At 47.2% G+C, this 27241-nt stretch overlaps 1 protein-coding gene across 2 annotated transcripts; it reads left to right on the plus strand.

Annotated features, from left to right (window-relative positions):
• The first annotated feature begins 10564 nt into the window (after nt 1–10564).
• Nucleotides 10565–26742, plus strand: Lamp1 (lysosomal-associated membrane protein 1). 2 transcript variants are annotated; one of them, NM_001317353.1, is made up of 9 exons: nt 10565–10838; nt 17250–17371; nt 18562–18781; nt 19211–19369; nt 22609–22787; nt 23945–24064; nt 25031–25097; nt 25184–25354; nt 25823–26742. In NM_001317353.1, the coding sequence occupies exons 1-9, from the start codon at nt 10793–10795 to the stop codon at nt 25960–25962; spliced, it is 1224 nt and encodes a 407-aa protein (NP_001304282.1). In that variant the 5' UTR covers nt 10565–10792; the 3' UTR covers nt 25963–26742. The 2 variants fall into 2 exon arrangements, with proteins under 2 accessions (NP_001304282.1, NP_034814.2); NM_010684.3 differs by having other exon boundaries at nt 17253–17371.
• The last annotated feature ends 499 nt before the right edge of the window (nt 26743–27241 follow it).

The raw sequence follows: 27241 nt of genomic DNA on the forward strand, positions 1-27241 counted from the left end.
AAGAAGATACAAATTGTCTCTCACTTCAAAATACAGATAAGGTGCCAGCAAGATGACTCAGTGGGTCAGGGCCCTTGGAACCAACTCTGGTAACCTGAATTCAGTCCCAGAAATTCACATGATGGAAGAAGATAACCAACTCCAGCAGGCTGCCTCTGACCTCCGCAAGCACAAAATAAGTGTAAGATTTCTTTAAACTAAAAACTCAAGCAGCTGGGCACATCTGTAAGGGGTTTTTAGTTCACTGAATCGTTTGAGGTAGGAAGACTCATCTTAAATCTAGATCGTTTGAAGTGGGCGGACCCACCCTAAATCTGGCGCCACCGTCTAGCAACAGCCTATAAAAAGGCAATGGGAAAAGGGCACTTCTTTTTACCTGCTTACTCTCATTCTCACTGTAACTTCATAGATCCTGCTGCTGAGGCACCCTTCACTGCTATTAGAGCCTACTGGAGGATTCCTACAGAGTGAAGTAGTGCAGACTAGCTGAGCCATCCAGCCCCGTGGACTGAACACTTTCTGAACTTCCTGTCAAGGAAACACCTACTGTTGGACCAGCTTGACTCCAGAGCCTGTAAACCACTCTATCTGTTCTATTCTTGTAGCGCCTAGAGAAAACCCTGGCTAATACAGGCTGCATGTATGTCTGTGTACCAAGTGTTTGCCTAGGGCCTGTGAAAGTCAGAAATGGGAGTTGGATCCCCTGGGACTGGAATAACATGGTCATAAGCTATCATGTGGGTGTTGAGGCTGTCTTCTGGAAGAGCCGCCAGTTTTCTTTTGTTTGAAGCGATCTCTCTACCCCAGATTTATTTTTATTTTATGTGTATGTCTTTCCCTGCATATATTGCATCTACATCCTGTGCATTCAGTGCCCACAGTGGCCTGAGGAGGGCATCAGATCCTTTGGAATCAGAGTTAAAGGTGTAGACACTGGGAACCAAACCTGGGTCCTCTACTGAGCCCTCAGTCACTGGGTCACCTCTCCCAATGTTTATTCTACTGATAAATTTAGATAAGATTCACTTTTGTAGAGTAGAATTAATGTTGAATGGCATTTTGTTTTGTTTTGTTCTGTGTCTGAGAGTGAAGGAGAAAGGATCTTATGTAGCCCAGTGTTGTGTCTGGCCAGCGGTTCACATGTCTGAGTTCTGTTCTGGACAGGCATTTTGGAATCTGGAAGAGAAGAGGGAGCTAGGCAGCGCGAGAGAAATATGAAACCAAGACAGTTATTCTGATCAAGGTTCAATTTTAATGTCAGCAAACATGCTTTATAAAGAAGAGGGGAGGCCCATCTCTAGGCGTGCAAAGTTTCTTTGAAGTAGATAGGTCAGCCTTTTAGTGGGAACTCACGAAGATCACAGTTCCGTGCTAACTCCGGAAAATCTTGGAAGAGAACCTGTTAGGCCTCAGGCAGGTTGGGCCTGGGCAGGTAGTGGCACATCAAAGGAGCAGCACAGCAGGTGGCTCAGCTTAAGCGGCAGATGGTCACAGCCAGCCTTGCTAGGCTAGAAGGAGGTAACAGCCCAGGCTAGCTTCAAACTCACCTTGAAGCTGAGGATGACCTGGAGGTCCTGATGTGAAGTTTTAGAAATGTGCTGCTACATCCCTGGTCTGTTGGTTCTGTTTGATTTTATGGTGCTGGGATAGAACCCAGGGTATGTGCTCTACCATGGAGCCCATCCTAGGCCAGCAGCTTTTCACTTGTATGTCCTTTATACATATGTCTTATGTGTTTACCATGCAAGTGAAGAGAACTTAGGGGAGAGGAGAGGGGAAAGGAGGGGAGGGAAGGGGAGGGGAGGAGTAATATGTAAATTATTCATACACATAAATTTAAAAAGACATGGAACAATTTTGTTTGAAGGATTAAAATCCCTATCTGGGCTGGTGAGATGGCTCAGCGGGTAAGAGCACTGACTGCTCTTCCAAAGGTCATGAGTTCAAATCCCAGCAACCACATGGTGGCTCACAACCACCCATAATGAGATCTGACGCCCTCTTCTGGTGTGTTTTGACGACAGCTACAGTGTACTTATGTATAATAATAAATAAATCTTAAAAAACAAAACAAGACCAAAAAAAAAAAAAAAAGAAAGAAAGAAAAAAGAAAAAAAAATCCCTATCCACTAGGAAAACAGACCAGCAGCACACTAGATGAATGAGTTCTGCACTCAAAGGGTAGATGAGTGGAATGATCATCCGGACTGAGGCTCATACAGAGGTGATGCCAGTGGTGGGAGGTGGAAGGGAGGTCCAGGTCATCATGGAGAAGGATTGGGTTGAGGTGGGAAGGAAGGCACTGGTCACACGAGTGACTGTGGACTCGTACTGCTGTGAGTGAGAAGTAGGGCATGAGTGATGAGTGAGCAGGGACCCAGTGCTGGAGAATGTGGCTACTGGCAGCCACACTGTCCAGGGAGACAAGATCCAGGAAGAGATCAGAGAGCTGAGAGAACAGAACACACTGCTTGGAGAGAAATGAGCCCTGTGACCCTGGCTTCTGTGGGACAGGCCAGGAAAGCTCAATAGTGACAGGAGAGTGATGTATAAGGAACAGCTGACACCATAAGCAGGAACACAGGTTAGTGGGGAGAGCTGGGCTGAGGAGAGGCTGCTACTGGAGGGCGAGTGCAGAGGCCTGGTGAGCGTGTGACTGCTCTGGCACCCTTCTTTGCCATCCCCCCACACCTGCCCTCCTGTCTACCTCCCCTGTCCTTAGGCTTACCAGTTGATCATGATGAAAGTCACCTACATGGTGCCATGTCCACCGTTCTGGGTTCCTGTTGGCAGTCGGATAGTTCTTTCTTGCTTTTCTGCAAGGAAAGCACTTGGTTTCTTGGGAGACAGGAGAAGGCCATGGTGTATGCATGGAGTTTAGAAGGCCACTTAAGAATCATTTTCTCCTTTCTCCATGTGGGACCCAAAAGATAAATCAGCTTTGCCACTCCTTAGCCTTCTTCTGTTCAGAGTAGACCTTAGATTCTGGCTTTGGGTGGGCATCCCCTGGCCTGTGTACCACTTCAGGTGGTGGTCTTCAAGCACTGTCTACTTCTTTTGGAAAAAAGAAGGGGGGGGGGGGGGGTCAGGATCTTGCCAGTCAGGAGCTCAGCAAGTACACTGGTTCCCTCCTCCTCCCCAGCGCTATAATAGCAGCCATGTGCTATCCCAGGGCTTTCCTTGTTTGTGGTTTTGTGGATCAGACTCAAATTCTTGTACTTCCAGGGCAGACCCTTGACTGACTGAACAATCTTTTTTAATATTTATTTATTTATTATATGTAAGTACACTGTAGCTGTCCTCAGACACTCCAGACAAATGCATCCGATCTCATTACAGATGGTTGTGAGTCACCATATGGTTGCTGGGATTTGAACTCAGGACCTTCAGAAGAGCAGTCAGGGGCTGGTGAGATGGCTCAGGGGGTAAGAGCACCCGCCTGCTCTTCCAAAGGTCCGAAGTTCAAATCCCAGCAACCACATGGTGGCTCACAACCACCTCTAACAGAGATCTGATGCCCTCTTCTGGTGCGTCTGAAGACAGCTACAGTGTACTTACATATAATAAATAAATAAATCTTTAAAAAAAAAAAAAAAAAAAAAAAAAGAAGAGCAGTCAGTGCTCTTAACCGCTGAGCCATCTCTCCAGCCCCCTGACTGGACAAACTTACCACCGCTTTACAAACCTTTAAATAATAAAGTGTGATATATAACAATCAACCACTCCCGCTCCAGAGCCTGGAACTTTCCCTAGTCCTTCTGCCCAAGCACTAACCAAAGGGGGCCTTACTTCTGGCTCTTCCTTGAACACTCAAAGGTCATCTTAGCGCTACCTCTCCACCTGTCTAACTCAGGTGTCGTCCCTCCCTGCTTGTAGTCCTATGCCACCTGTGCTGGTGTGACCAGGAGACTGAGCTCAGGACGAGGCCCTTCTCTACGTTAGGACTCAGAAAGGCAGGCGGGCCCCAGGTGCTCCTGGGATGTACGTTCTGGTGGTGCTTCATGAAAGACTTATCTGAGAAGGAAGGGACATGATCGATTTAAGGGGATAATTATTCTTCCATCCATCCATCGCTGTAACATGCCCTCCGGTGAATCAGCGTTTTTTGTTGGAAGTTAGGTTCCTGACCTGCTGCTGATCTCCAGGCCCTCCTGAATTACTGCTGAAGGGAGGCCACGATAGTGTCTCATGTTTTGAGTAGCATAGGTCTCCACTCAAAACCAGTCCCTAAAATCACTTAGGGAATGGATGAAGTTAGGGACTGGATATAACCCATTTCCACCATGAAGAACCAGAGATCTAGTTCCAAAGTTGTTGAGAGGGGTCAGCGTCAGGACTGGAGTCAGCCACCCTCATATGTTCCTTGGTGGGAGGAGGGGGGAATCTTGGCCTCTGGCCAAGAGAGCTGAAGCCAATTCCCAACTTCTGGCCAAGGACTAGGATGAGACTCTTTCCTTTCAGGATCCCCATCCCTAAAATCTACCTGACCAGTTAATATTTCATGTTGCAATCTGGGGCTCCACTTTCAAAAATCATTCTTTTTTTTTTTTTTTTTTTTTTTTTTATAGAATGCAAACTCAAGAGAAGTTTTTTTTTTAAGATTTATTTATTTATTATATGTAAGTACACTGTAGCTGTCTTCAGACACTCCAGAAGAGGGCGTCAGATCTTGTTACAGATGGTTGTGAGCCACCATGTGGTTGCTGGGATTTGAACTCCTGACCTTCGGAAGAGCAGTCGGGTGCTCTTACCCACTGAGCCATCTCACCAGCCCCAAAAATCATTCTTAATGCAGATTGTTACCCAAATGTCTATGTGTGGTGTCCTGTGCAGCAAACAGCACCTGTAGAGAAAGAATACAGAACTATATGGAAGAGCAGAAACCCACAAAGCAGGAAGTTTTAAGGAAGGAGTGGGAGGCATGGTGAGCTGGAAAAAGCCAGGACACTAACTCGGGTCCAACAAGTAGCAGCCCAGGTCTGAGGCCAAGACCAGGAGTGTCTCCAAGACGGTGAAGCAGCGCCGGAGACAACCTAATCCAGAGACAGGAAGGAGAGCGGGCAGTCATGTTCCTAGAGAAAATTGGGGTGAAAGAATGCTCATGTGTGGTGTGCGTGTGTGGTAGTTGTCTGCCTTAGGTGGCAGCTAGGTTCAGCAAAGCCAGGTGTACGGGAAGAGACCCTCCACTCCGGGGACTCTCAGGTGGCTACCAGTAAGGTAGCCAAGGCTACCTGCTGAGTTCCCTGGGGCAGCACTGGGCTGTGGAGATGGCTAAAGAGCCAGGGAAGACAAGTGTCCACAATGGCTAAGCACTGGGACTATGAAGTCAGACACTGGGAAGTTCTGGCTTAGCTGGGCAAATTGTCCCTGGGCAAATTGCTTAAGTTCTCAGAGCTTTTGATTTTCTTATTTTCCAGGCGGAGATAATAATCTTAAAAGCTATTTCCAGCACATACCACACACCAACTGAGTAAGTCACCATAGAAATATGAATCCTTCATTTAAAAACGCCGTTGAGGTTAGTTATCAACCTGGAACTCTCTCCACTGAAAATCCATTCCTGAATGAAGCAAGCTGGAAGAACCCAGAGGGCTTAGGAGCAAGGGGGCAAGTGCTCGCACACATAAAGTTAATACTTGTTCTTTAAGAACAAGGAGCTGGGGCTGGGAAGCGAGCCCCGGGGGAAAAGTGCTCGTTGTGAAAGCGAGGACTTGAGGTTGGATCCCAATACATAAAAGTCATGAGGAACTCCAGCACCAAAGAGGTCAGAGGCAGGCGGGTCCCTGGACTCTGGCACAGCTGAAAGCAGTGAGTTCCAGAATCAGTAAGACACTGTGTCTGGGAAAGTGAGGTGAAGAGGCAGACAACAGATATCAACCTCTTATACACACACGAGCAAGCACACTTGTGCACTTGTATGTGTGGGATATTTTCCTCCTTGTCCACAACATCCATAAAATAGAGCAAAAGACAATCTGTTTGAACTTCACAGTTTTGATGCCCTAAGTAGGAAACATTGTGTGCCACTCTACAACATCAGAATTTACTAACTTAGTCAGCTTTGGGTGTACACACTGGGTGGTCTGGGCACAGATTGGTGGGAATTGCTGCCTGCATACAGGCATCCACTTTTATGGAGTTTCCATAAGGAAATTGTTACACCCTTTGCTTGATCTGTATCTAGTTTCCCTGATAAGACTTTAGTGTGCCCCTAAAGTTGTAACTAATATCCGTAAATTTATAGGGTGGGACCCTTTGTACTCCCAGGAGTAAGGCCAGAAGAGGACCTCAGGTGCCCTGGTCCATTGCTCTATAACCTTAATCCCTGAGACAGAATCTGTCACTGAGCCCAGACCTAGGCTGGTAACCAGCAAGCTTCCCACCACCGCCAGGACAATCCCCGGCTCTGTCCCCTGGGGTTAGAGGTGCTTGTGTCACTACACCAGCTTTGATGTGTAAGTTTCAAGGTTTGGATTTGGTCTTCTTGCTTGCATACGCACCCTTACCCACTGAACCATCCTCCAAGCCCAGTTTTGTTTGCTGGGTCCTGAGGGTCAAGGAACCCAGAGTCTCATACATTCCAGGCGAATGAACTACCCGAGCCATATCCTGCCTCTATCCGGTGGATTTATTAAGTTAAAAGAAAAATTTAGAAGGCATTTTCCCCATCCCACCCCAACTGCTGAGTCAGGAAGATCCTGTTCTTTGGATGAAGAGTCACGGGTCACTGTAGGGTTGGTTTCCTTTTTGTATGAAGCAGGAACACACCTCGGGCCAGGCTGACACCAACTGTGCAGCCTTCATAACAAATCCAGAGATTACAAGATCCTCACTGAAGAATGTGCTCCCTCCTCATACCCTGATGAGGCCCGATGTGAGCAAGGCTCCAATGGCACAGCTTCGTTCTTCAGTGCCTGGAAACCTAGCACCCTTCGAAATCCCCCTCGCTGCTCCTTCTGGTTAAAATCCTGAATACAAATGGAGAAGTGGCTTCCTGTGAATTTCACTTCCCGTTCTGTGTCTCCCATCACGCGGAATGGACTTCAAACGACATGCTAGCAAGAACTGCCCCTAGTGTTTATTTGTTGGTTTATTTATTTATTGGTTTGTTAGTTCTGAAGCAGGCTCTTACTATGTAGTTCTGGCTATCCTAGAACTCAACTATGTAGATCAGGTTGACCTCAAACCCACAGGTCCTCCTGCCTCTGCTTCTGCCTCTGCTGGAATTAAAGGTGTGTGCCACTACACCTGGCAGAACTGCCCCTAGTAAGCGCCACCTGTGACCCCCTGGCACAGCGTGTCCAGGAATATATGCAAAGGCCACAGGGTGTGAGTCTGTGTAACTTCCCAGCCTGTAAATGCCCTCCAAGTGGTGGTCTTTGTTTTTTGAATCTGCTTTCTAAGAAGGAAAGTTTTGGATCTTCCTTGTGAGAAGACGCCTTTCTCTTTCATTTTTGTAATAACTTTTTTATGTGCATTGGTGTTTGGCCTGCATGTATGTCTGTGTGAGGAAGTCAGATCCACTGGAGCTCTGAGTTTCAGACAGTTGTGAGCTGCCATGTGGGTCCTGGGATTTGAACCCAGGTCCTTTAGAAGAGAAGCTAATCATCTTAACTGCTGAGCCACCTTTCCAGCCCAAAATTCTGTCCTCATAACCTTAGAAAACAAACTAATGAGGTATAAATACAAAGGAGATCAGTAAAACCTGACCATTGTCAGAGGCTAAATAACAGCATCTGACTCTTGGAGCAGGCAGCGGGTGAGCAACCTCATGAACAGTACCTCCTGGAGAGAGACTCAAACACATCAGGACACATGAGAAGGGTCTGGAGACAGGGCTCAGCATCTAAGAAGGAATACTGCTTTAGCTGAGGACTTGGGTTCCCTTCATAGCACCACACTGTATGGCTCAAAATAGCCTTTAACTCCAGCTCGGGGGAGGGGACCTGATACCTCTGGCCCTGTGGGCACCCACATACAAGTGGTACACAGACACACATGCAGGCAAGACACCCGTACATATAAAATACTAAAGCTTCAAAGAGAAAAGCAATATAAACTCACTGTAGTGCTTTAACAAAATTCCTTATTCTCTGAAAACACGTTTGCTAAGCCTCTCGCCTCTATGCCCTGTTCTTCTGTCAGTGTCACTGAAGTCAGTGTCACGTTGGGTGAGGACTCAACTTGTACACACCAGACTGTCCACATGTGCTATAAACAGAAAAATGATGGGTTGGCAGGCCTCAGCGCAACTTACAGGCTCGCCAAGAAGGATACAGAAGAAAGTAGGCCAAGCCCCAAATGTGGAACAACCAGGAATAAAACTGGAGACACAGACTCCACCAGTGAGGACCAGGCAGGGCCAGCTCCTCCTCCCGTGCTCATCGAGCACTGCCCCTGCATTCATGGGGCCATGTTCTACCTCGAATGTTCTCTGGCCAATATCTACATCTTAGCTGCAGGAGTACTGGAGATGCTTCAGGAGTTCTGTCCGTCACCAATAGTGGCAAAATTAAAAGGCACTTGGGGCCGGAAAGCACAACTCAGTAGGAGGCTCTTGTTTCTGTTCAAAAAATTAATTGGAAGGGTTTTTTATATCAGAATGTTTAGGAGAAACAAACATCTTAGAAGTCCTCGGATTGTGCCCAAAATTAGTTCTCTAATTCAGAGAACACTCCAAAGCCAGAAACTGTGTACTGACAACATTGCTACAGGACTGCTGATAGACAGCGTCACAAGGAAGCCATCCCAGCATTCTCTTTGCTTCCTGTTGTGGATCAAAATGCACCCTCTCAGCTGCTTCCCTACCACCATGCTCCCCACAGGGATGACAATGGACTCCTAACTCTCTGGCCCCAGATGAGTCCTCTCTAAGCTGCCTAGATCATAGAGTTTTATCACATCAATGGAGAAGTAAGCAGAGTCTTGTGATTGCAAGCTTGTGCCCCCATACCTCCTTCTAATTTTCTGCCTTGCTCCTCCACTCCCTGTTTTTGACAGTCTGTAACCCTGGCTGGCTTAGAACGCAGAGGTCCACCTGCCTCTGCCTCCCAAGTCCTGGATTAAAGGGATGCACACCCACACCGTTATATCCATCTTAAAAAGACCCCCCTCCTTTAGAAAGTGATCTTTGACCCATTTCTCCCAGTTTCTTTTTAAAATTTCACTTTATTTTGTGCATGAGAGTTTTGCTTGAATATAGGGTAGGCCTGTGCATCATAGGCAGGTGTGGTGTGCCCTCAGAAGTCAGGAGAGGGCATCAGGCTCCCCGGAACTGGATAGTTGTGAACCATGTGAGTGATGGGACTGGAACCAAGGTCCTACACAAATGAGCCATCTCTCCAACCACTCTTATTCTCCGGTCACAGAATAAACTAGTCCACTACATAAACAGCTTTTAAGTTTTGTTACTGGGTCTACAATTCTGAGGAGGAAGAACTCAGCTTGAATGAAAAATCTGTTAACAGGAGGAATCCTCAAGCTAAAACTTGAGGACTTCAAGGTAGATCTGGTGGTCTCCGGCCTTTAGTCCCAGCACTCTGAAGGCAGAGGCAGGCTGATCTCTTGAGTCTGAGGCCAACCTGTCTAAGTAATGAGTTCTAGGATTGCCAGGGTTATATAGAGAGACCCTGTCTCCAAAACAATATAATAACATAAAAGCTCAGATTATTCATGCCATGGTGGCACACACCTGTAATCTCTGCGCTCCTGACAGGATGATTGCCCAGAGTGTGGGGCCAGCCTGGTCCATGCGAGTTCCAGGTCAACCTGGGCTTTAGGGTGACGCCATGTCCCCAAACATCAAACCAATCCTCGAGTTTTGAGTGTGACATTCACAAAAGAGGAAAATACTTTAGTATTGAACTCTTCATGGAAATAGTCATCTCAGGTAAGATGACCATCCACATGCCCTTAAGCAGCCAGGAATGGTCAAGAACACTGCGCCCACACACATCATCTGAGCACTCAGGAAGCAGAGGCGGGCTGATCTCTGAGTTTGAGGCCGGCTAAAGATATATTCTGAAATCCTATCTCTTAAAAAGTATCTTTTCCACATCTCCCACCATCTACGTATCCTAAAGGACTGTCCTCTGCCTGGATCACCGAATGGGACACATTCGGGGCTGACCCTAGACACTAGTATGTGAGCCTGAAAGTGGAGGTCAGCCTGGGCCTGGGGCACGGGTCTAGATGGGAATACCCACCTCGAAATGGATATGCACACTGTCCTGGGATGTAAACACTGGTATTGACCTAGACATGGCTCTCAACCAAGACTACCACTGGGCTGCAGGCCTTCAGGGGCTTGGACCTGAACTGTGGCATGTAGCTGGCCTACGGGGCTCAGTCCAGCCTTCATGGCTTCCTGTTTCCATCTTCACTTTCTCCGACAGCGTTTCTCCTTCCCTTACTCAAAGCCACAACCTACTTTCCATTTCGGGACACTCGGGAGAAAGGCCGTGGGGGGGGGGGGGGGAAGGGGGTGGGGAGAGGGCAAGATATCACGTGGTCCAGCGCCCACGTGATGCCGACTGGCACGTGACCACATCACGTGCGGAACGGAGCCTCCCGAAGAAGTGAGGAGTAAGCTGGCGGTCCACGGGCTCTCGCGAGACCCTCGGCTCACGTGACCGGCGGGCGCGGCACTGCTCACGTGACAGGCGCTGCCGGCCGCAGGGTCCTCTCCGTGCCGGCGCCGCAGCTGCGGGGCCTCTCGAGTCGGTGGACGCGCCCTCCCGCCGGCCTCGCCGCCCGCGCAACCGCCGTCCTCCGGCCTCGGCTGCGTCGCGCCATGGCGGCCCCCGGCGCCCGGCGGCCGCTGCTCCTGCTGCTGCTGGGTGAGCCCGAGAGGGAGGGAGAGAGAAGGAGGGCCGGGCGGGGTCGGTGTCTCGGGACGGACGGGAACAGAGCGGCAGGCCGGGCGGGGACGGGGCGCCCGGAGCCGCGGGCGTCAAGAAGGCCTCGAGCCGGCCCGCCCGCTCCGCAGTGGCGCTCGCCGCCTGGGAGCCCGTGCGGGCCTAAGGACGTAGGTGCGGGTTGGGAGCCCAGTCTGAGCCGCTCTGGAAGGAGCTGGGCTGGAGTTCCTGCCAGGCAGTGCTGCTGGCTCTGAGCTGCCTTGTGAGAGGACTGGGTGCTGCCTCGGACCCTGCCTGGGGTGCCGGGTGCCCTTCCTCGCCGCTGTATCCCGGCAACGCGGAGCGTTTCGCTGCGGTGCCAGCATCTTCAGGACGGGAGAGAGGTGGCTGGCCAAATCTCCTGGGCACAGAGGCTCACACCCCCAAATTCTGTGACTGTGACTTTATGGAATTCGTTTACCCTTTCTTTTATTTTGCTACTTGTGTGAACTCTCTGGTCCGTGAGAGGTGCGCTTACTCGGCGGTCTTAACCCAGAAGCCTTGCTAAGGGGACCTGTGACCCTTCACGGTTCAGGAGTTGTAGCTAATATACGAGTTGCCGAAACAAGTTCTGTTGTGTCAGAATGGCTTGGTAACTAGCTGGAGTTCAATCTCCAGCACAGCCAAAAACGACTTAAACCCTTAGACTGTTTTATACTTTTAAAATGGGGGGAGGGGTGTCTCACCACCACGCTGGCCTGAAACTCACAGGTTCAGGTTCTCGTAGTCTCTGCTTCCTAAATGCTGATTGGGATAAAATCCAAAGGACAGCCAGGTTAGGCCTCTTCATGTTTTTCAAACTACCTTGTGGCTTGCATAGTGGTTTATACCTTTAATCCTGAGCTAGTGTCAGGACGATCTCTTTAACAAGCCATTCTGGTCTATATAATGAGTTCTAAGACAGCCAGGACCGGAGACCCTGTTGCAAAAATGAAATAAATAAACGAATGAATGAATAAACTAAACTAATCAGTGGTGGCTCACACTTGTTAGACCGTGGAGGCTGAGGCAGGGGAATTTTAAGGTTGGGTCAGCCTGAGTTTGTAATCTAAGCACTTAGCAGGCTTATGTGGGAGACTTTCTGTGAATCGGAGGCCAACCTGGGCTACAAAGTGAGACACTGTTTCAAAGCAAAATCTAAGTGGAGAGGGAAAGTCTGTGACCCTGATTGAGTGCCCCTGTGCCATAAATTGTCCCAGCTTTCACAAAGGGACTTTAACAACTTAGACAGGATCTTGGTTGTGTGACTTCAAAAATAATTTTATCTTAAAAAAAAACCTCTGTAACGATGGGATTGTTAATTGTTCCTACATTAATTGCTATCACCTCCAAGCTGCTTAAGTGCTTAATAGACAACAGACTAGTGTGAACTGAAACTAGTATGTAGGATTGCTTAATGGAACTGTTCGGTTGTTAGGGCTAACCCTATGACCTTCCCCTTTCTGGATGAGCCTGGTCAGTCTAGAAGTATGAGAAGTCTAATTAAAGTTATCCTGGATTGTGGGACCTTGAATTCTTCACTAGATTGGTGGTCCAGCGGTTCAGTAGTCTTGTAATTTTGAGTTCATATTCTGTTAGACCCAACTTAGATATTGTTATCTTGACCTGGCCCTTTTTTGTTTTGCTTTGTTTTTGTTTGTTTGTTTGTTTGTTTTAGTGTATATGAGTACACTGTAGCTGTCTTCAGACAGACCTCTGGACATTGTATCCCATTACAGATGGTTGTGAGTCACCATATAGTTGCTGGTGATTGAGTTCAGAAATTCTGGAAGAGCAGTCAGTGCTCCTAACTCCCAAGCCATCTCTGCAGCCCAACCTGGCCTTTTGTGGACACATAAACTGTGGCACCTGTCCTGGAGTGGCCTGTCTCCTCTGCTCTCTTTCGAGCCCCCAGTCCTGACATATGGGATTGCATGGTGCTTTCATAAAGTGCCAGGTTTACAGCAGTAGTCCTGAACTGGATTTTTCTAGAAGAAGAAACACTTGTCACTTTTCTCCCACAACATTCTACATAGCTTGCCCCAGCCTTATGGAAGGTAGGTAGCCAGCAGGGAGAGAGTCGTGCCTCTAGAGGTGCTAGTTCAGTGTGTGGGGTAGAACTTTGGCCATTTGTTTACATGTTCAAAGGTGTCCCTAGATAAGAAGAAACTGGATTTAAATCAAGCAAAAGAATTCATGGTATGAGCCGGGCTTGGTGGCGCACGCCTTTAATCCCAGCACTTGGGAGGTAGAGGCAGGTGGATTTCTGAGTTCGAGGCCAGCCTGGTCTACAAAGTGAGTTCCAGGACAGCCAGAGCTATACAGAGAAACCCTGTCTCGAAAAACCAAAAAAAAAAAAAAAAAAAAGAATTCATGGTATGGTTGCCTGGAGACAGGGTCTCACTATGTAAGTAACCCAGGCTGGCTTACCCATACTCCTTAACCGAGTGCTGGAAAAGCATCGTGGTCAGTAGGTCGCACACTGAAGCCAGCAAACAGGGCTTCTCCACCTCAGCAGGATGGAAGAATAGTAACCACCTTTTCAGGTTGTCATAGTAATTTAATTGAAAAGTGCTTTGAGCAGTACTTGTCACAAAGTAAAAGTGTCACAAGTACTTGTTAGGCAGCACTTCCTGGGTAAAGAAGAGAGCCCCAAAACAAAAGTGGCAAGGCTGGTGGAGTGGAAGACTTGTGGGGTGTTCTGACAGCGAGCCTCTCTGGCTCTGCACTTCTGCCATTGTCAGTTGTGTAATCTCAAGGTGCTTAGGTGGCCGCTGCTGGCTCCAAGGTCACGGAGCTTGGCCAACAGCGTGTATGTGGCCCACTGTCTTACTAGTAGCAGGGACGGGGATTTCCACAAGTGTAGTGTTTTGAAAGAATGAGACAGCGTTGCCCTTTGACCATGGAGAAATGAGAAATGAGCAGGGCATCATTAGCAGGCAGGTGGGGGCTCCTGGCAGCTGCTCTTTCTCAGTCCCATGTGTGCTGTAGGCACTTTAACTGATTAGGGGACAAAGAGCTTTTTATATTAAAATATTTAAGTATTGCATGCCTTTTAAACAGCTTCTTTAAGCTAGTGTTTTGTGTGTGAGAGAGACTTTGCCTGCATGAATGTGCCAGTGCTTATAGAGGTCAGAAGAGGGCGTTGGAGCCCCTGGAACTGGAGATACAAATGGTTTGGATGGTGTTGAGCCATCATGGATGCTGAAAACCCAACCCAGGGCTTCTGCAGCAAGTGTTCTAAAGCACTAAGCCATCTCCTTAGCCCCTTTTATTTTTTAAAGCCTTAGTTTTGTCATTTTATGCATATGAGAGTTTTGCCTGCATATGTGTCCGTACACTGTGTGCATACGGTGCCCACTGAGGCCAGCAGAGAGCCTCAGATCTTGTGGAACTGGATCCTTGTGAGCTAGAGTAGAGATTCTGGGTATGTAAGCTGCCATGTTGTTGGTAGGTGCAGGACCTGGGCCCTGGGAAAGAGCAGCCAGTGTTCTTCACGGCTGAGCTCTCCACCCCAGCCCTTCCTTCCATCTTATTTTTTTTAAGTAGTAGAACTAAAGACAGGTTGTTAAGAAAGAGAAAGACACACCACAGAATGGGAGCAACTAGTGAGCTGAGAAAAAGGCATGTTCTTAAAAGCCATAAAGTTTATTTCAAATTTTAGTAATACTTTGTTTTCCTTTGAATCTGCATGTTTTCTAGATGTTTACTAGGGGGAGAGTGGGTTTGACAAAACCACTCATAAAAAGATAGTCTAGTCAGAGCTGGACTGTGTGCTCCCAGGGGGCATCCATCTGCTGTGCTGGCCAGTTAGACCCCAGGTCTTTCTGCTTGGGATGTCCCTGGACAAGGAAGCCTTAGACCTGCAACAGGGACCTTTTCTTCTGCCTTTGGTCTTTTTTTTTTTTTTTTAAGAAGTTTTGTGTATGTATAAGGGGTGTTCACAGGGTCCAGAAGAGGGTGTTGGACTCCCCTGGAGCTGGAGTTACAGGTGGGTGTGAGCTAACTAATCTGGCTGCTGGGACTCAAACTTGGGTCTTGTAGAAGAATAGCAAATACTCTTGACCACAGAGCCATCTTTGACCCCTATTTTCAGTTGTTTTCTCTGAAACAGGGACTTGGTATGTAGCCATGAGTTGCCCTAGATCTTGATAGTTTAAATCAGGTTGGCCAAATGCTTATATAGTCTTCCTGTCTTGGCTTATCTAGTTCTGGGATTACAGTGTATGCCACCACACTTGACTGTTATGCTTGATAGTGTTAGGCCAGCTTGACACGGGCAAGAGTTAACTGAGATAAGGAAGCCTCAATTGAGAAACTACTTGCACAAGATGAAGCCTGTAGGGTAGTTTTTAAATTAATGATTGATGGGCAAGGTGCTAGCCCATTGTGGGTGGTGCCATCCCTGGGCTAGTAGTCCTGGATTCTGTAAGAAAGCAGGGGATTGAGCCAGTAAGCAGCACCCTTCCATGCCTCTGCCACAGCTCTTGCCACTAGGTTTCTGTCTTGACTTAAGTGACGAGCAGTGATGTGGAAGTGTAAGCTGAATAACCCCCCAGCTGCGTTTGGTCATGGCATTTCATCGCAGCAATAGGAACTCAGTGGAATAGCCATGCTCTGTTTGTAAAACACATGTGTATGTGCTTGGGAGAGTTTATGTGTATTAGTTGCCCTTGGAGGTCAGAAAAAAGCATTAGATCCTCTGGAAGTGGAGTTAGAAGGTTGTGGGCTGCAGGGTCAGTGCTGGAACTAAACCTATGTACTCTACAAGAACTGACACGTTGCTTCAGCCCCCACTCTGTTTCTAGAAGTTTGCATCCACTATTGAGGATAAACTACGGTGGACTCTTTTAGAAAACTTTATAGTTACATATTTTATTTGTGTATATATATGTGTTGGGCACACTGGCCAGGGCTTATGTGAGGAGGCCAAAGCATCTCAATTGTCTCCTTCCAACATCGGAGTCCCACGGCTAGAGCTCAGTCATCAGGCCTGGTGGCGATTTTGCTTTTGCTGAGCTATCTTGCCAGCCCTTCTCTGTTTCCAGTTTATACTGGTCATCCACTGGGAATGCTGTAATGGAACCTGAGCAGTTAGGAAGCACGGGACTCTCTGAAGTGAGCTGCAGTCTGCTTCCTCCTTCTGCAGCCACTTTTGGAACATGAGTTTCAATGTTTGCTTTGCTCGTAGCACAAGAGAAAGGATATATGATTTCTGGATAGGCTCTTGGGTGTGAATAGTAGTTACTCTAAATTTTTTTTTCAAAGTTGTGAGAATGAAATAAATTGGGTTTGTTGAAGTCTGCTTGTTTTGGAAGTATTTTCTAAAATTTTTTTGTTTATTTTTAAAATAGAGTAGAATATCGTAGCCTGGAACTTCTGGTGATCCTCCTGCCTCATACTCCTATGTAGACACCTCAGATTCATGTCTCAATATCCTTGGAAGACTATATACAAGCTTGTAGCAGCAGAGTGAACAGTGTGGTTGTTGCTGTGTAGTTGTTGGCTTTGGAATGAGCGAAGGTACCTGGCTTGTTCGTCTGTGAACTGTAAGGAAACTTGATCGTTGTCAAGAACTGTGCCGCCCCTGCTACCTTTTCTCTGGAGACGCGGTCTCACTGTGTGGTCTAAGCAAGGCTGGCCTCAAATTCCCAGACACCTGCCTTCCTCCTGAGTGCTGGGAGTAAAGGTGTGCATTGCCATGCCCAGCTGAAAGTACTGTTGTTCTAATGACTAGGATAGTGGGACTGTTTATGACTTTATAAGTCTTCTCTGTACTGTGGGTTGGAAGACTGCTGATCCTCTCGCCTCAGCCTCCCCAGTGTTAGGATTACAGGTGTGAGCTTTATTAGGTATATTTAACAAGCCAGGAAAGAAATGTCCTGAAAAGATAATTCACTAGAAAATCTTTAGAACCTCCACAAATAGGGCAGCTCTCAACATGTATGAGTTGAGAATGTGCCCAACATTGCTCAGCCATGTGCTGGTGGAATCTAAGCACTGTGTCTGAGCTCATGACTCTGTGGTAGTCCTGGTCTGAGAAGTAAAAACAAACCAGATTGTAACTATTTGTTTAGGACCACAGTGAGAAAACCCAGTGCAGACTGTCCTTGGGTTCTGAGTAGGTTGGTGCTTGCCTTGAGGTATACCTCTCAGGCCCCGTCACATCTTACTGTTTAAGGGACATGTGCCTAGGGTAAGTACTCTGGGGGTGAGATTGTCAGGTTGACGGAACAGCTTTGAAGGTGGCAGTTTTCCTATGGAATTAAGAGTTAGCGCACCCTCAGGTTTGGGGGATCAGGAGTAGGACACAGCCTGTAATAGAAGGTAGAGAAAACAAATAGCAGTTTTGTGATTGTCTCTTTCTCCTGGAAGCAGCAGGCCTTGCACATGGCGCCTCAGCACTCTTTGAGGTGAAAAACAATGGCACAACGTGTATAATGGCCAGCTTCTCTGCCTCCTTTCTGACCACCTACGAGACTGCGAATGGTTCTCAGGTAGGAGACACCAGCATTGTGGGATTCTGAAAAATTACCCTGCCTTAGTCTGACCCTGTCACTTGTGCAGAGAGCTTCTAGCCCATCAGTAATCTCTGCTGTTGTCTGCTGGTAGCTGCAGCCACAGCAAACCGCTGCTGACTGTAACGCTTTCTGGATGAGTATTTTATAGCCACCTTGAAGAATCAGAGAAGTCAGCACGTTTGCTAAATACTCCCGGGCTGCTTAGTTAGCTTTGTTCAATAAATGGCTCCAGATTTTTATGATTTGCTTCCCTTCAGGATATTGTTTATTCTAAGGGATGGCTTGAGGAGCAGTGCTGTGGACTGTCCCCTTTAAGAAAGATGTTCTTAGTGGGCTGGACCTTATTATGGCACACGCCTCCCGTATGGCACACACCTTTAATCCCAGCACTCAGAAGGAGGCAGAGGCAGGCAAATTTTGAATTCAAGGCCAGCTTGGTCTACAAGCTTTAGAACCACAAAATGAGACCCTGTCTCAACAAACAAGCAAACAAACAAAAATATGTTCTTAGTGGTGGTTACATTAAAGCAAGTTTGTGTTTCTGTAGTTCCTAGATTACTAGTAGATGAGTATCGTGCATCTTAAATTTCTTTTTAATTACCTGTTAGACATTTCACACAATCATTATATGTAATTACCCTTTTAAATGCATCCCTGGATCATGAGATACACCATACCCGAAATCCTACTAGCTTATGTTTTTCTGCCTCTGCCTCCTGCACATTGGAATTAAGGTGTGCACACAATGAGTGGGAAGCACGTTTAACCCTGACTCTGCCAGGTCTCTCACACTGGATTCACTTGTCAGCCTGTTTCTGTTAGTAGTGAGAATGCAGTGAGCTGTCTACTGGTTTGTCAAACTGAATACTTTTTAGAACACTGTACCCATATCTACCACAGCCACAGTTAGTATTTCAGAATAGTCAGAAAGTCTGAGAAGATGGAACTTCTGACTACCCCGTTTGAAGTCATGCACATTGTTTGCATGCATTGAGTTATAGTCCAGTAGCTTTGTACGGATGCTGCACCAAGTAAGAGTCTCTGTGAATGGCTACTTTAAGATTGACTGGAAGCTCAGTTTCTGTCATTGCGTGCAGGTAACTCTTTGGCAGTGTCTCCTTAGCATACCTTCTCATGGCTTTGCATTGGAATTGTATTTGTTCTAGATCGTGAACATTTCCCTGCCAGCCTCTGCAGAAGTACTGAAAAATGGCAGTTCTTGTGGTAAAGAAAATGTTTCTGACCCCAGCCTCACAATTACTTTTGGAAGAGGATATTTACTGACACTCAACTTCACAAAAAATACAACACGTTACAGTGTCCAGCATATGTATTTTACATATAACTTGTCAGATACAGAACATTTTCCCAATGCCATCAGCAAAGGTAAGACTTCTGTAAAAAATGCAAATCTGAAGGGAAGGGTAAAGAACTTGCCTTTCCGAGAGCCACACGAGTGTCCACTATGTCCCCTGCCTTTCTGAGTCATTGCTTTCTTTTTGTCTTTTCTGTCCCTTTTAGATGCTTGCCAGAGCCTGAGTATGCTTTCTCTGGTACTCAGGCTTTTCCACTGGCCACTGTGTGGCTGGCTGCATGCTGGCATGTGCACATGGCATGGAATTTTCTCTTCCTCTCTCAGTCCTGAGATTTACAGCTCACCTGTCATGACATTTTTCTTTTTAAACTCCCAATAAAACTGTTGTTAAGCTTCACAACAAACAAAAGAATATGAGATGGTGGTATTCAGTCACTCTTAACTTAGGTACTGTGAACACATTGTGTTTTGTTTTCTTTTGTTGATTGATTGGGATACAGAGATCTACACCATGGATTCCACAACTGACATCAAGGCAGACATCAACAAAGCATACCGGTGTGTCAGTGATATCCGGGTCTACATGAAGAATGTGACCGTTGTGCTCCGGGATGCCACTATCCAGGCCTACCTGTCGAGTGGCAACTTCAGCAAGGAAGGTAAGGTGCTGGAGTGACATGGCTTCAGGTGACAGTCCACAGTGGGTGGAGTCTGTTCCTCTATCTGGCAGCCCCTCTGCTGTTAAAGGTTCGAGTGGGTACATCCTGATTAGGAGGCTAGAGCTTGGTTAATACAATCTGGTCTCCGTCATGCATGGAATACAGAGGAGTGATCCTGTGGATGGTGAGCAAAACACTCTGCCTGTAAGCCAGTCCTCAGACTGCTCAGGCAGCTCTAGAGGAGGTGTGACCCCTAGTCTGCACAAGTTTGTCAAGCTAGTGGGCCCAATTGTCACTTGGCCCCAATCCTGTCAGCTCTGAAATTGTCCATTTCATGTGGTTTGTCAAAGGGTTACCTGGGCTACCTGTCCTTATTAGCTTTCCTTCGGGCTTCTTGAGTAATCTTAATGAAGACTGTGGTGTGACTGTGAAGAGAGCTACCTCAGGTGCTTTCTCTCAGTTCTAAGTCAGTTGCAGGTTAGGGGATGTAGTGTGTATTTTCTCAGCAGATGACCCTAGTCTGCACCTAAAGTTTAAAAAGAAAGTATTTTATTACATATAAAGCTAATTGGAAGGGCCAGGGCCTAGAGGCATAGATTTGCTGCCTCATAAGTTGTCCCCTTTTGTTGAGACAGGGTCTCTCTATCGTATAACTATTATTGTCTGGAATTCACTCTATAGACCAGGCTGGCTTTGAACTTACAGAGATTTACCTGCTTCTGCCTCCCAAGTACTGGGATTAAAGGTTTGTGCCACCATGTCTGGCAACATAGCCGTTTACATTAGTTACAGATGCTCTTGCACTGACCTAATCCAAGCCCAGCTGTTGCCATAGTCGTAGTCTGAAATATATACTGTCATGATACAAATGGCACTGGGGTAGGGGTGGGGTCCTTATTTTAAACATGAGGGTTTTGTTTTGTGTAATGTGTGTGTGTTTTGCCTATATGTGCATTGTGTGTTTGCTTGGTGTCCATGAGGGCCAAAAAGGACAGTAGATCATTTGGAGCTGGAGTTAAAGACACTTGTGAGTCACCAGTGGGTACTGGAGTTAAACCTATGCCTTCTGGGAAAGCAGCACGTGCTCTTAACCCACCCAGTCATCTCTTTGCTCCATAAATAAGCTGTTCTGTTTCTAATCTAGTGACAAAGGTGTTATTGACAGAACAAAGAGTAAAAGATAACCCACACACATGAGCCAGACAGAATGAGAAGAAATGGGTGCTTCCGAAAGATGCTGACTTTGTTTGGTTGAGTCCTTCTACCGACCTCCCTGTATCTGATCTTAGGATGTTATAGCAGTGTCCCCTTTTCTGTTGATTACCAGAGTCAAAAATTGCAGTGCAGTTTATATATGGAGCGGGAACTCACCCCTTGGGAGTCAGTTCTGTCCTGTACCTCCTACCTGCTACACCTGAATAATGCTTCCAGTCTGCTCTCCTGCTCTCCTGATAATTGTTACTTATTAAATCCAAGAGTGTGTATGCGTGTGCTTATAGGTCACACAGGGGTGGCCTTGACCAGGAAGGAAGCCTCACGTCTCCTCCTCCTGTAAATGGTCAGACCAAAGAAAACTTGGGCACTTGACAAATCTTATTTAAAAGGAAATAAAATGGAACTGGAGAAATGGCTTAGCAGTTAAAGAACACTGGCTGCTTTTCTGAGGACTTGGGTTTGCACCAGTACCACCCAGGTTGTGATTGCCAGTTCTCTCTTAACTCCAGTTCCAGAGTGACCTCTTCTGGCCTCCCTGAGCACTAGGCACATATTACACACAGAAGTGAGGCACAGAAATATACATGCAGGCAAAACTTTTTGGGTTTTCGGATGGCCCTGGTTGTCCCAGAACTCTCTAGACCAGGCTAATCTAGAACTCAGAGGTCCACCTACCTCTGCCTCCCAAGTGCTTTGAGTAAAGATGTGTGCCACCATGCCTAGCTTCAGGCAAAACACTTAAACATATACAGTGGAATTTTTTAAAAGAGGAAGTAAAGCACTAGCTGGACCTGGCTTTTTTTTGTGAGAACAGGTACTTTGCTAGAGATAGTCAGGGGGTTCTCAGCCTGGAGTAGGCTGTGGGGAATTCTGCTGCAGGCCGAGAATAGCCACGCCAAGGTACCACCAGGGTTCTGGGGCAGGGCGTGTGTTAGGCACTGGGCTTCCCAGGTCACCAGCAGTGTGAGTGTATGCATGAGGACAGGTGTCATACAGGACAGAGGGCAATGTTGGGTCTGCTCCAGGTGTAGTTTCAGGCAGTTGTGAGTTGCCTGGCACAGGTACTGAAAATATAGTATGTTCATTACTGGACTCACGCTGTTTGTCCATTACGTGTTGGTAATCAGAGAGCATCTTGCTTGCTCTGATTATTCATGCCTCTTTTGCTGTTGTGACTGTTCCTGTTGTGGTTCTCATTATGTGTGTGACTGTGTGGGGATGCACACACACCTGAGGAGGTCAGAAGTATTGGCTCTCCCTTGGGTCTGTCACAAGGAAATGGTAAGCTGCCCACTATGGGTACTGGGAATTTAACTCGGGTTCACAGTATACTCTCTTAGCCATCAAGCCCATCACTCCAACCCAGTTATCCAGGTTTTAATCTTGAGGTTTTGTTATGTGAAACTTAAGCATAGGAGAGATTCTACCATGACTGAAAAGTTATTACTAGCAGGCTATAAAAATAGACTTCCTCCGTTCTTTTCCCCTCCCCTCCCCTCCCCTCTGTTCCTCTCCCCTTCCCTCCCAGCAGGCTCCTGCACATTCTTGCTGATAATATGCAGCTCTAGTTAATTCATGTGTTTTTATAAATGGCAGGCCTGGCCAGGGCCTGACAGTCAAGAGTCCCTGTCTTGTTTCTAACAGTGTCTCTCATGTGACAGCTCAGTGCAAACACTTGAATTCATGCTACATTCATGTATATATGACCTAGACTCACTCCCTTGTGGCAGGGTGAAACTTTGTCTTGGTCTCAGTATATTTATTTGCTTGCTCACTGAGAAGGAAGGCTAAGATGGGAAAAATGTTGGGGGGGGGGGATGCAACAAGTGGGCTAGAGTGTTCTAGGTCCTCTCTCTGCTTCTTGAACCTGCTGTCCATGTGCCTGTCAGATACAGGGTGAAAAAGTGCCCTGCAGAGTTCAGAAGTGGGTGTCTCTAGTTCTAACATGCACTCCAGTATCTGAGGTAGTTATAAGCAAGCTGGATTTTGAACTGCCCTTCCAACTGTCTCTACTGTCCCTACAGAGACACACTGCACACAGGATGGACCTTCCCCAACCACTGGGCCACCCAGCCCCTCACCACCACTTGTGCCCACAAACCCCACTGTATCCAAGTACAATGTTACTGGTAACAACGGAACCTGCCTGCTGGCCTCTATGGCACTGCAACTGAATATCACCTACCTGAAAAAGGACAACAAGGTAGGTAGGGAGGATGGCTGCTTTTACCATCAAAGGAGTGTGGTGCTGCAGTCTGTTACTTAGTATATACTGTATCAGTTGTGCAGGGCTGTGCCCCACCTCTGAGTCCTGGGCTACATTTGTCTGAGTGGGGTGTGCCATACCTTCTGCCCATGAAAGCCCAAGATGCTAGCTAACTTGGCACCTCATAAAAGTGCCTTGATCCTAGGAGAAGCATTGCATTTTCCTTCAGCTTTTATTACTCAAATTTTGTATTATTTGTTCGTTTGTCCTCTGGCAGGAACAGTGTCTGTGTCTGTGGGGATAGGAGACACTAGTGAGTGTGTAGTTGAGCCAGACCAAGCTTGTAGGCACCTGTAGTCTTAGCTACTCAGAAAGGATGGATGCCTGAGGCAGAAGGACCAAGTGAGGCATGGAGGCTGACAAAAGGTAGGAAAAGCATCAGGGGCTTTGTTAGTCGAGGTTCTCTTGAGGGAGAGGGAGAGAGATCCATCCATCCCCATGTAATCTATCCTAGTAAATCTGTGTGTGTGTGTGTGTGTGTGTGTGTGTGTGTGTGTGTGTGTGTCTGAGTTTGTTGTGTGTATGTATCTGAGTTTGTTTTGCTGTGAATAGATACCATGAGCACAGAAGCTCTTATAAGGGAAAACATTTAATTGGGGTTCACTTACAGTTCCAAGATTTAGTCCATAATGGTGATGGGAAGCCTGGCAGCATGTGGGCAGACAAGGTGCTGGAGAGTTATGGATTTGCTAGCAAGAGCAAGCGGGCAAAGCACAAGCTTCCTCCTTCTGTGTCCTTTATATAGGCTGCCACAAACAAAACAGATTTAAGAAGGACTTCCCATCTCAAGTTGTTTAAGAAAAAAAAATCCCTCTTGAATGTACTCAGCCACTTGGGTTTTAGTTAATTCCAGATGTAGTCAAGTTGACACCAAGAAAAGCCACCCCAGGGACCAATCTAAGCCATCTTGGCAAGGCACAGCATTCTGAACAGTAGGCACTATGTGGGAACTCAGAAACCTGCCAGGTGTGGTTAAGGACTCCTCCTGACTTGTTAGAGTGGTTATGTCTCCTCCATTAGCCATTAGTGCTGTTGGCTGTGATGTGAGGGGGTCATCAGAGCCTCAGTGATAACTCAATTGCTTTTCTTGTCAGACGGTGACCAGAGCGTTCAACATCAGCCCAAATGACACATCTAGTGGGAGTTGCGGTATCAACTTGGTGACCCTGAAAGTGGAGAACAAGAACAGAGCCCTGGAATTGCAGTTTGGGATGGTGAGGCTGAGTTGTCTGTTGTCACTTGGGGCATAGTCACTGGGTCTTCACATCCTTGGTGTGGTGGCAATCAGGATTCTCCTCACTTTTCACCAACAAATACACACTGACACACATTTATTCTGCTCATATTTGGGGAGATCTTCCAAAGGCTAGGTGATTGGGAGAGCAGCAAAGAGCAGAGCATGAAGCCAGGTTGTACCACCTGCTTCTCACCGCCTGCCTTCTCCTGTTTGTACTGTTTCCTGGGAAAAGCCACATGTATACTTAGCAACGGAGAATATGTAGATGACACTGGGAAGGATCTTTGTTTATAGTGCTGGCTGATGTCTGTACCCAGGGCTTCTACATGTTTCTCAACCAACCATACCTCAGTCAGCATAATTTTTTGGTGTTTTGTTTTGTCACGACAGGGTTTCTCTGTGTAGCCCTGGATGTCCCGGAACTCACTCTGTAGACCAGGCTGGCTTCAAACTCAGAAATCCACCTGTCTCTGCCTCCAGAACACTGTGATTAAAGGCGTGCGCCACCACACCCAGCTCAGTACAGATATGAGCTTATTAATAATTTCTTATAATGGGTTTTAAACTTTTCTGTACCATTCTAAAGGTAGTTTTAAATAGAATGGTTCCTTATGTCTCTGTTTTGATGGGTAACCCAGTGCTAACAGAGGTCTCAGGTGTTGGGCATGTTGGTGCTTGTTTAATCCACGTACCGTACTGAGAGGTGCAAACAGGACCATGAGTTTTAAGTCCTCACTGGACTACATAGTGACAGCCTGTATTAAACAAAAAGTCTGGGGGCTGGGGTGGTGGCTCAAGATTGGGAGCACTGGCTGCTCTTTCCAGAGGACCTAAAAACAAGACTGTAAAGAGCCAACCAGAATGTTTGTTTTTGCTGCAAATGTAGAGGTCCTGTTGCCCACTGATGCTCACCGTGCTGGCTGATGATTGCCTTTTCTTTCAGAATGCCAGCTCTAGCCTGTTTTTCCTGCAAGGAGTGCGCTTGAATATGACTCTTCCTGATGCCCTAGGTGAGACTGGCTTCCTCCTCCCATCGGTTCCCATGCTCCTCACCCACTGTAGCCTGTGCTTGAGCAGACTCTCTCTCCCATTGCAGTGCCCACATTCAGCATCTCCAACCATTCACTGAAAGCTCTTCAGGCCACTGTGGGAAACTCATACAAGTGCAACACTGAGGAACACATCTTTGTCAGCAAGATGCTCTCCCTCAATGTCTTCAGTGTGCAGGTCCAGGCTTTCAAGGTGGACAGTGACAGGTTTGGGTCTGGTAAGTAGCAGAGGCAGCATCCAGAGTAATGGGGGGGGGGGGGGGTCGGCAGCAGAGGCATCATAGAACTTCCTGAGGGACAGGGATATATGGGCAGGGAGCAAACACCCTTTTCCTCTGCAAAGACAGGGTTTCTTCCCAGCTTGAGACTTCCCTTTGTAAGGAAGGAACTGCAGGAATGGGTATGTGAGGTAAGGGTGTCCTGGCTGAGGAAAGAGATTGCAGAAAATGACAGTCAGTGGCTCTTTCTGAAAGCTGACCAATGGTCCAGTGGTCAGCACCATTCATTCTAACCTGGGCGGAGCATACCTGGGATTCCCCAGCTGCATAGAAAACACTCATGTCTATAGTCTATAGATGTCCCAAAGTCTCTAGCCTGGCCTCATCCTTTCCCCTTGGGCTGGGGAGGAACAATTGGACCTTGAGGGGGTGCCCTGGAGTGAATCCCCTGGCTTGTCTTTCTTGCAGTGGAAGAGTGTGTTCAGGATGGTAACAACATGTTGATCCCCATTGCTGTGGGCGGTGCCCTGGCAGGGCTGGTCCTCATCGTCCTCATTGCCTACCTCATTGGCAGGAAGAGGAGTCACGCCGGCTATCAGACCATCTAGCCTGGTGGGCAGGTGCACCAGAGATGCACAGGGGCCTGTTCTCACATCCCCAAGCTTAGATAGGTGTGGAAGGGAGGCACACTTTCTGGCAAACTGTTTTAAAATCTGCTTTATCAAATGTGAAGTTCATCTTGCAACATTTACTATGCACAAAGGAATAACTATTGAAATGACGGTGTTAATTTTGCTAACTGGGTTAAATATTTTGCTAACTGGTTAAATGTTAATATGTTACCAAAGTAGAGCTCTAAAGAGGATGAGAAGGCTCCACTGATTTGACTTTTAAGACTTGGTGTTTGGTTCTTCATTCTTTTACTCAGATTTAAGCCTTACAAAGGGAATCTCTGGTCCAGACCCTTGGGCCTGGCAAGGGTGGCTGATGGTTAGGCTGCACACTTAAGAAGCAAACGGGAGCAGGGAAGGCTTGCCACACAGGCACGCACAGGGTCAACCTCTGGACACTTGGCTTGGGCTACCTGGCCTGGGGGGGCTGAACTCTGGCATCTGGCTGGGTACACACCCCCCCATATTTCTGTGCTCTGCCACCCGTGAGCTGCCACTTTCCTAAATAGAAAATGGCATTATTTTTATTTACTTTTTTGTAAAGTGATTTCCAGTCTTGTGTTGGCGTTCAGGGTGGCCCTGTCTCTGCACTGTGTACAATAATAGATTCACACTGCTGACGTGTCTTGCAGCGTAGGTGGGTTGTACACTGGGCATCAGCTCACGTAATGCATTGCCTGTAACGATGCTAATAAAAAGTCTCCTTCTTTGTCTGTCTGGACGTGTCCTTCTGTGACCCATCAAGAGAGCCCTCATGTGCACAAGGTATGGGACAATGTCGGGATAACCCGGCTTCTAGTCAGCCTATGAAAAGACTAAATGTTGTTTTGTTAAGGAAATGTTGCTTGTCATGGCTCTAAATGTTAGGAGACTTACATAATTTGTTGTTTTGATGAGTCTTAGGTGATGAGAATATGGCCATGTGACTAGTCTCCAGAAGCACTGCACCTATGTCACAAGAACCTTATACACATTAAACATGAGGTGACTTGAAGAGGCCAGTGCTCACTGTTTCCTTGAAGCTCTGATCTGTCCACCTCCTTATGTCCATAGCAGACTGGGACAAGCCAGGCTCCTCTGCAGTATCTCCTCTGCTTGCTGGTGGGATTTGTAAAGACTTGGGAGCATCCACCATCTTCAAGTGTTCCATCTATCCTGTAGGCCAGCTCCCTCCTCTGGGGGCAGGAGACAACAGGAGCCTTGCCTTAGAAGCATC

This window comes from Mus musculus, chromosome 8, assembly GCF_000001635.26.
Source record: "Mus musculus strain C57BL/6J chromosome 8, GRCm38.p6 C57BL/6J".
NCBI lineage: Eukaryota > Metazoa > Chordata > Mammalia > Rodentia > Muridae > Mus > Mus musculus.

Excerpts from the sequence above, each read along its gene's own strand:
- Lamp1 (NM_001317353.1), top strand. The coding sequence starts at position 10,793 with ATGGCGGCCCCCGGCGCCCGGCGGCCGCTGCTCCTGCTGCTGCTGG. Across the intron at positions 17,372-18,561 it reads AGACTGCGAATGGTTCTCAG|ATCGTGAACATTTCCCTGCC; the intron begins GTAGGAGACACC and ends TATTTGTTCTAG. Across the intron at positions 22,788-23,944 it reads ACCTGAAAAAGGACAACAAG|ACGGTGACCAGAGCGTTCAA; the intron begins GTAGGTAGGGAG and ends TTTTCTTGTCAG.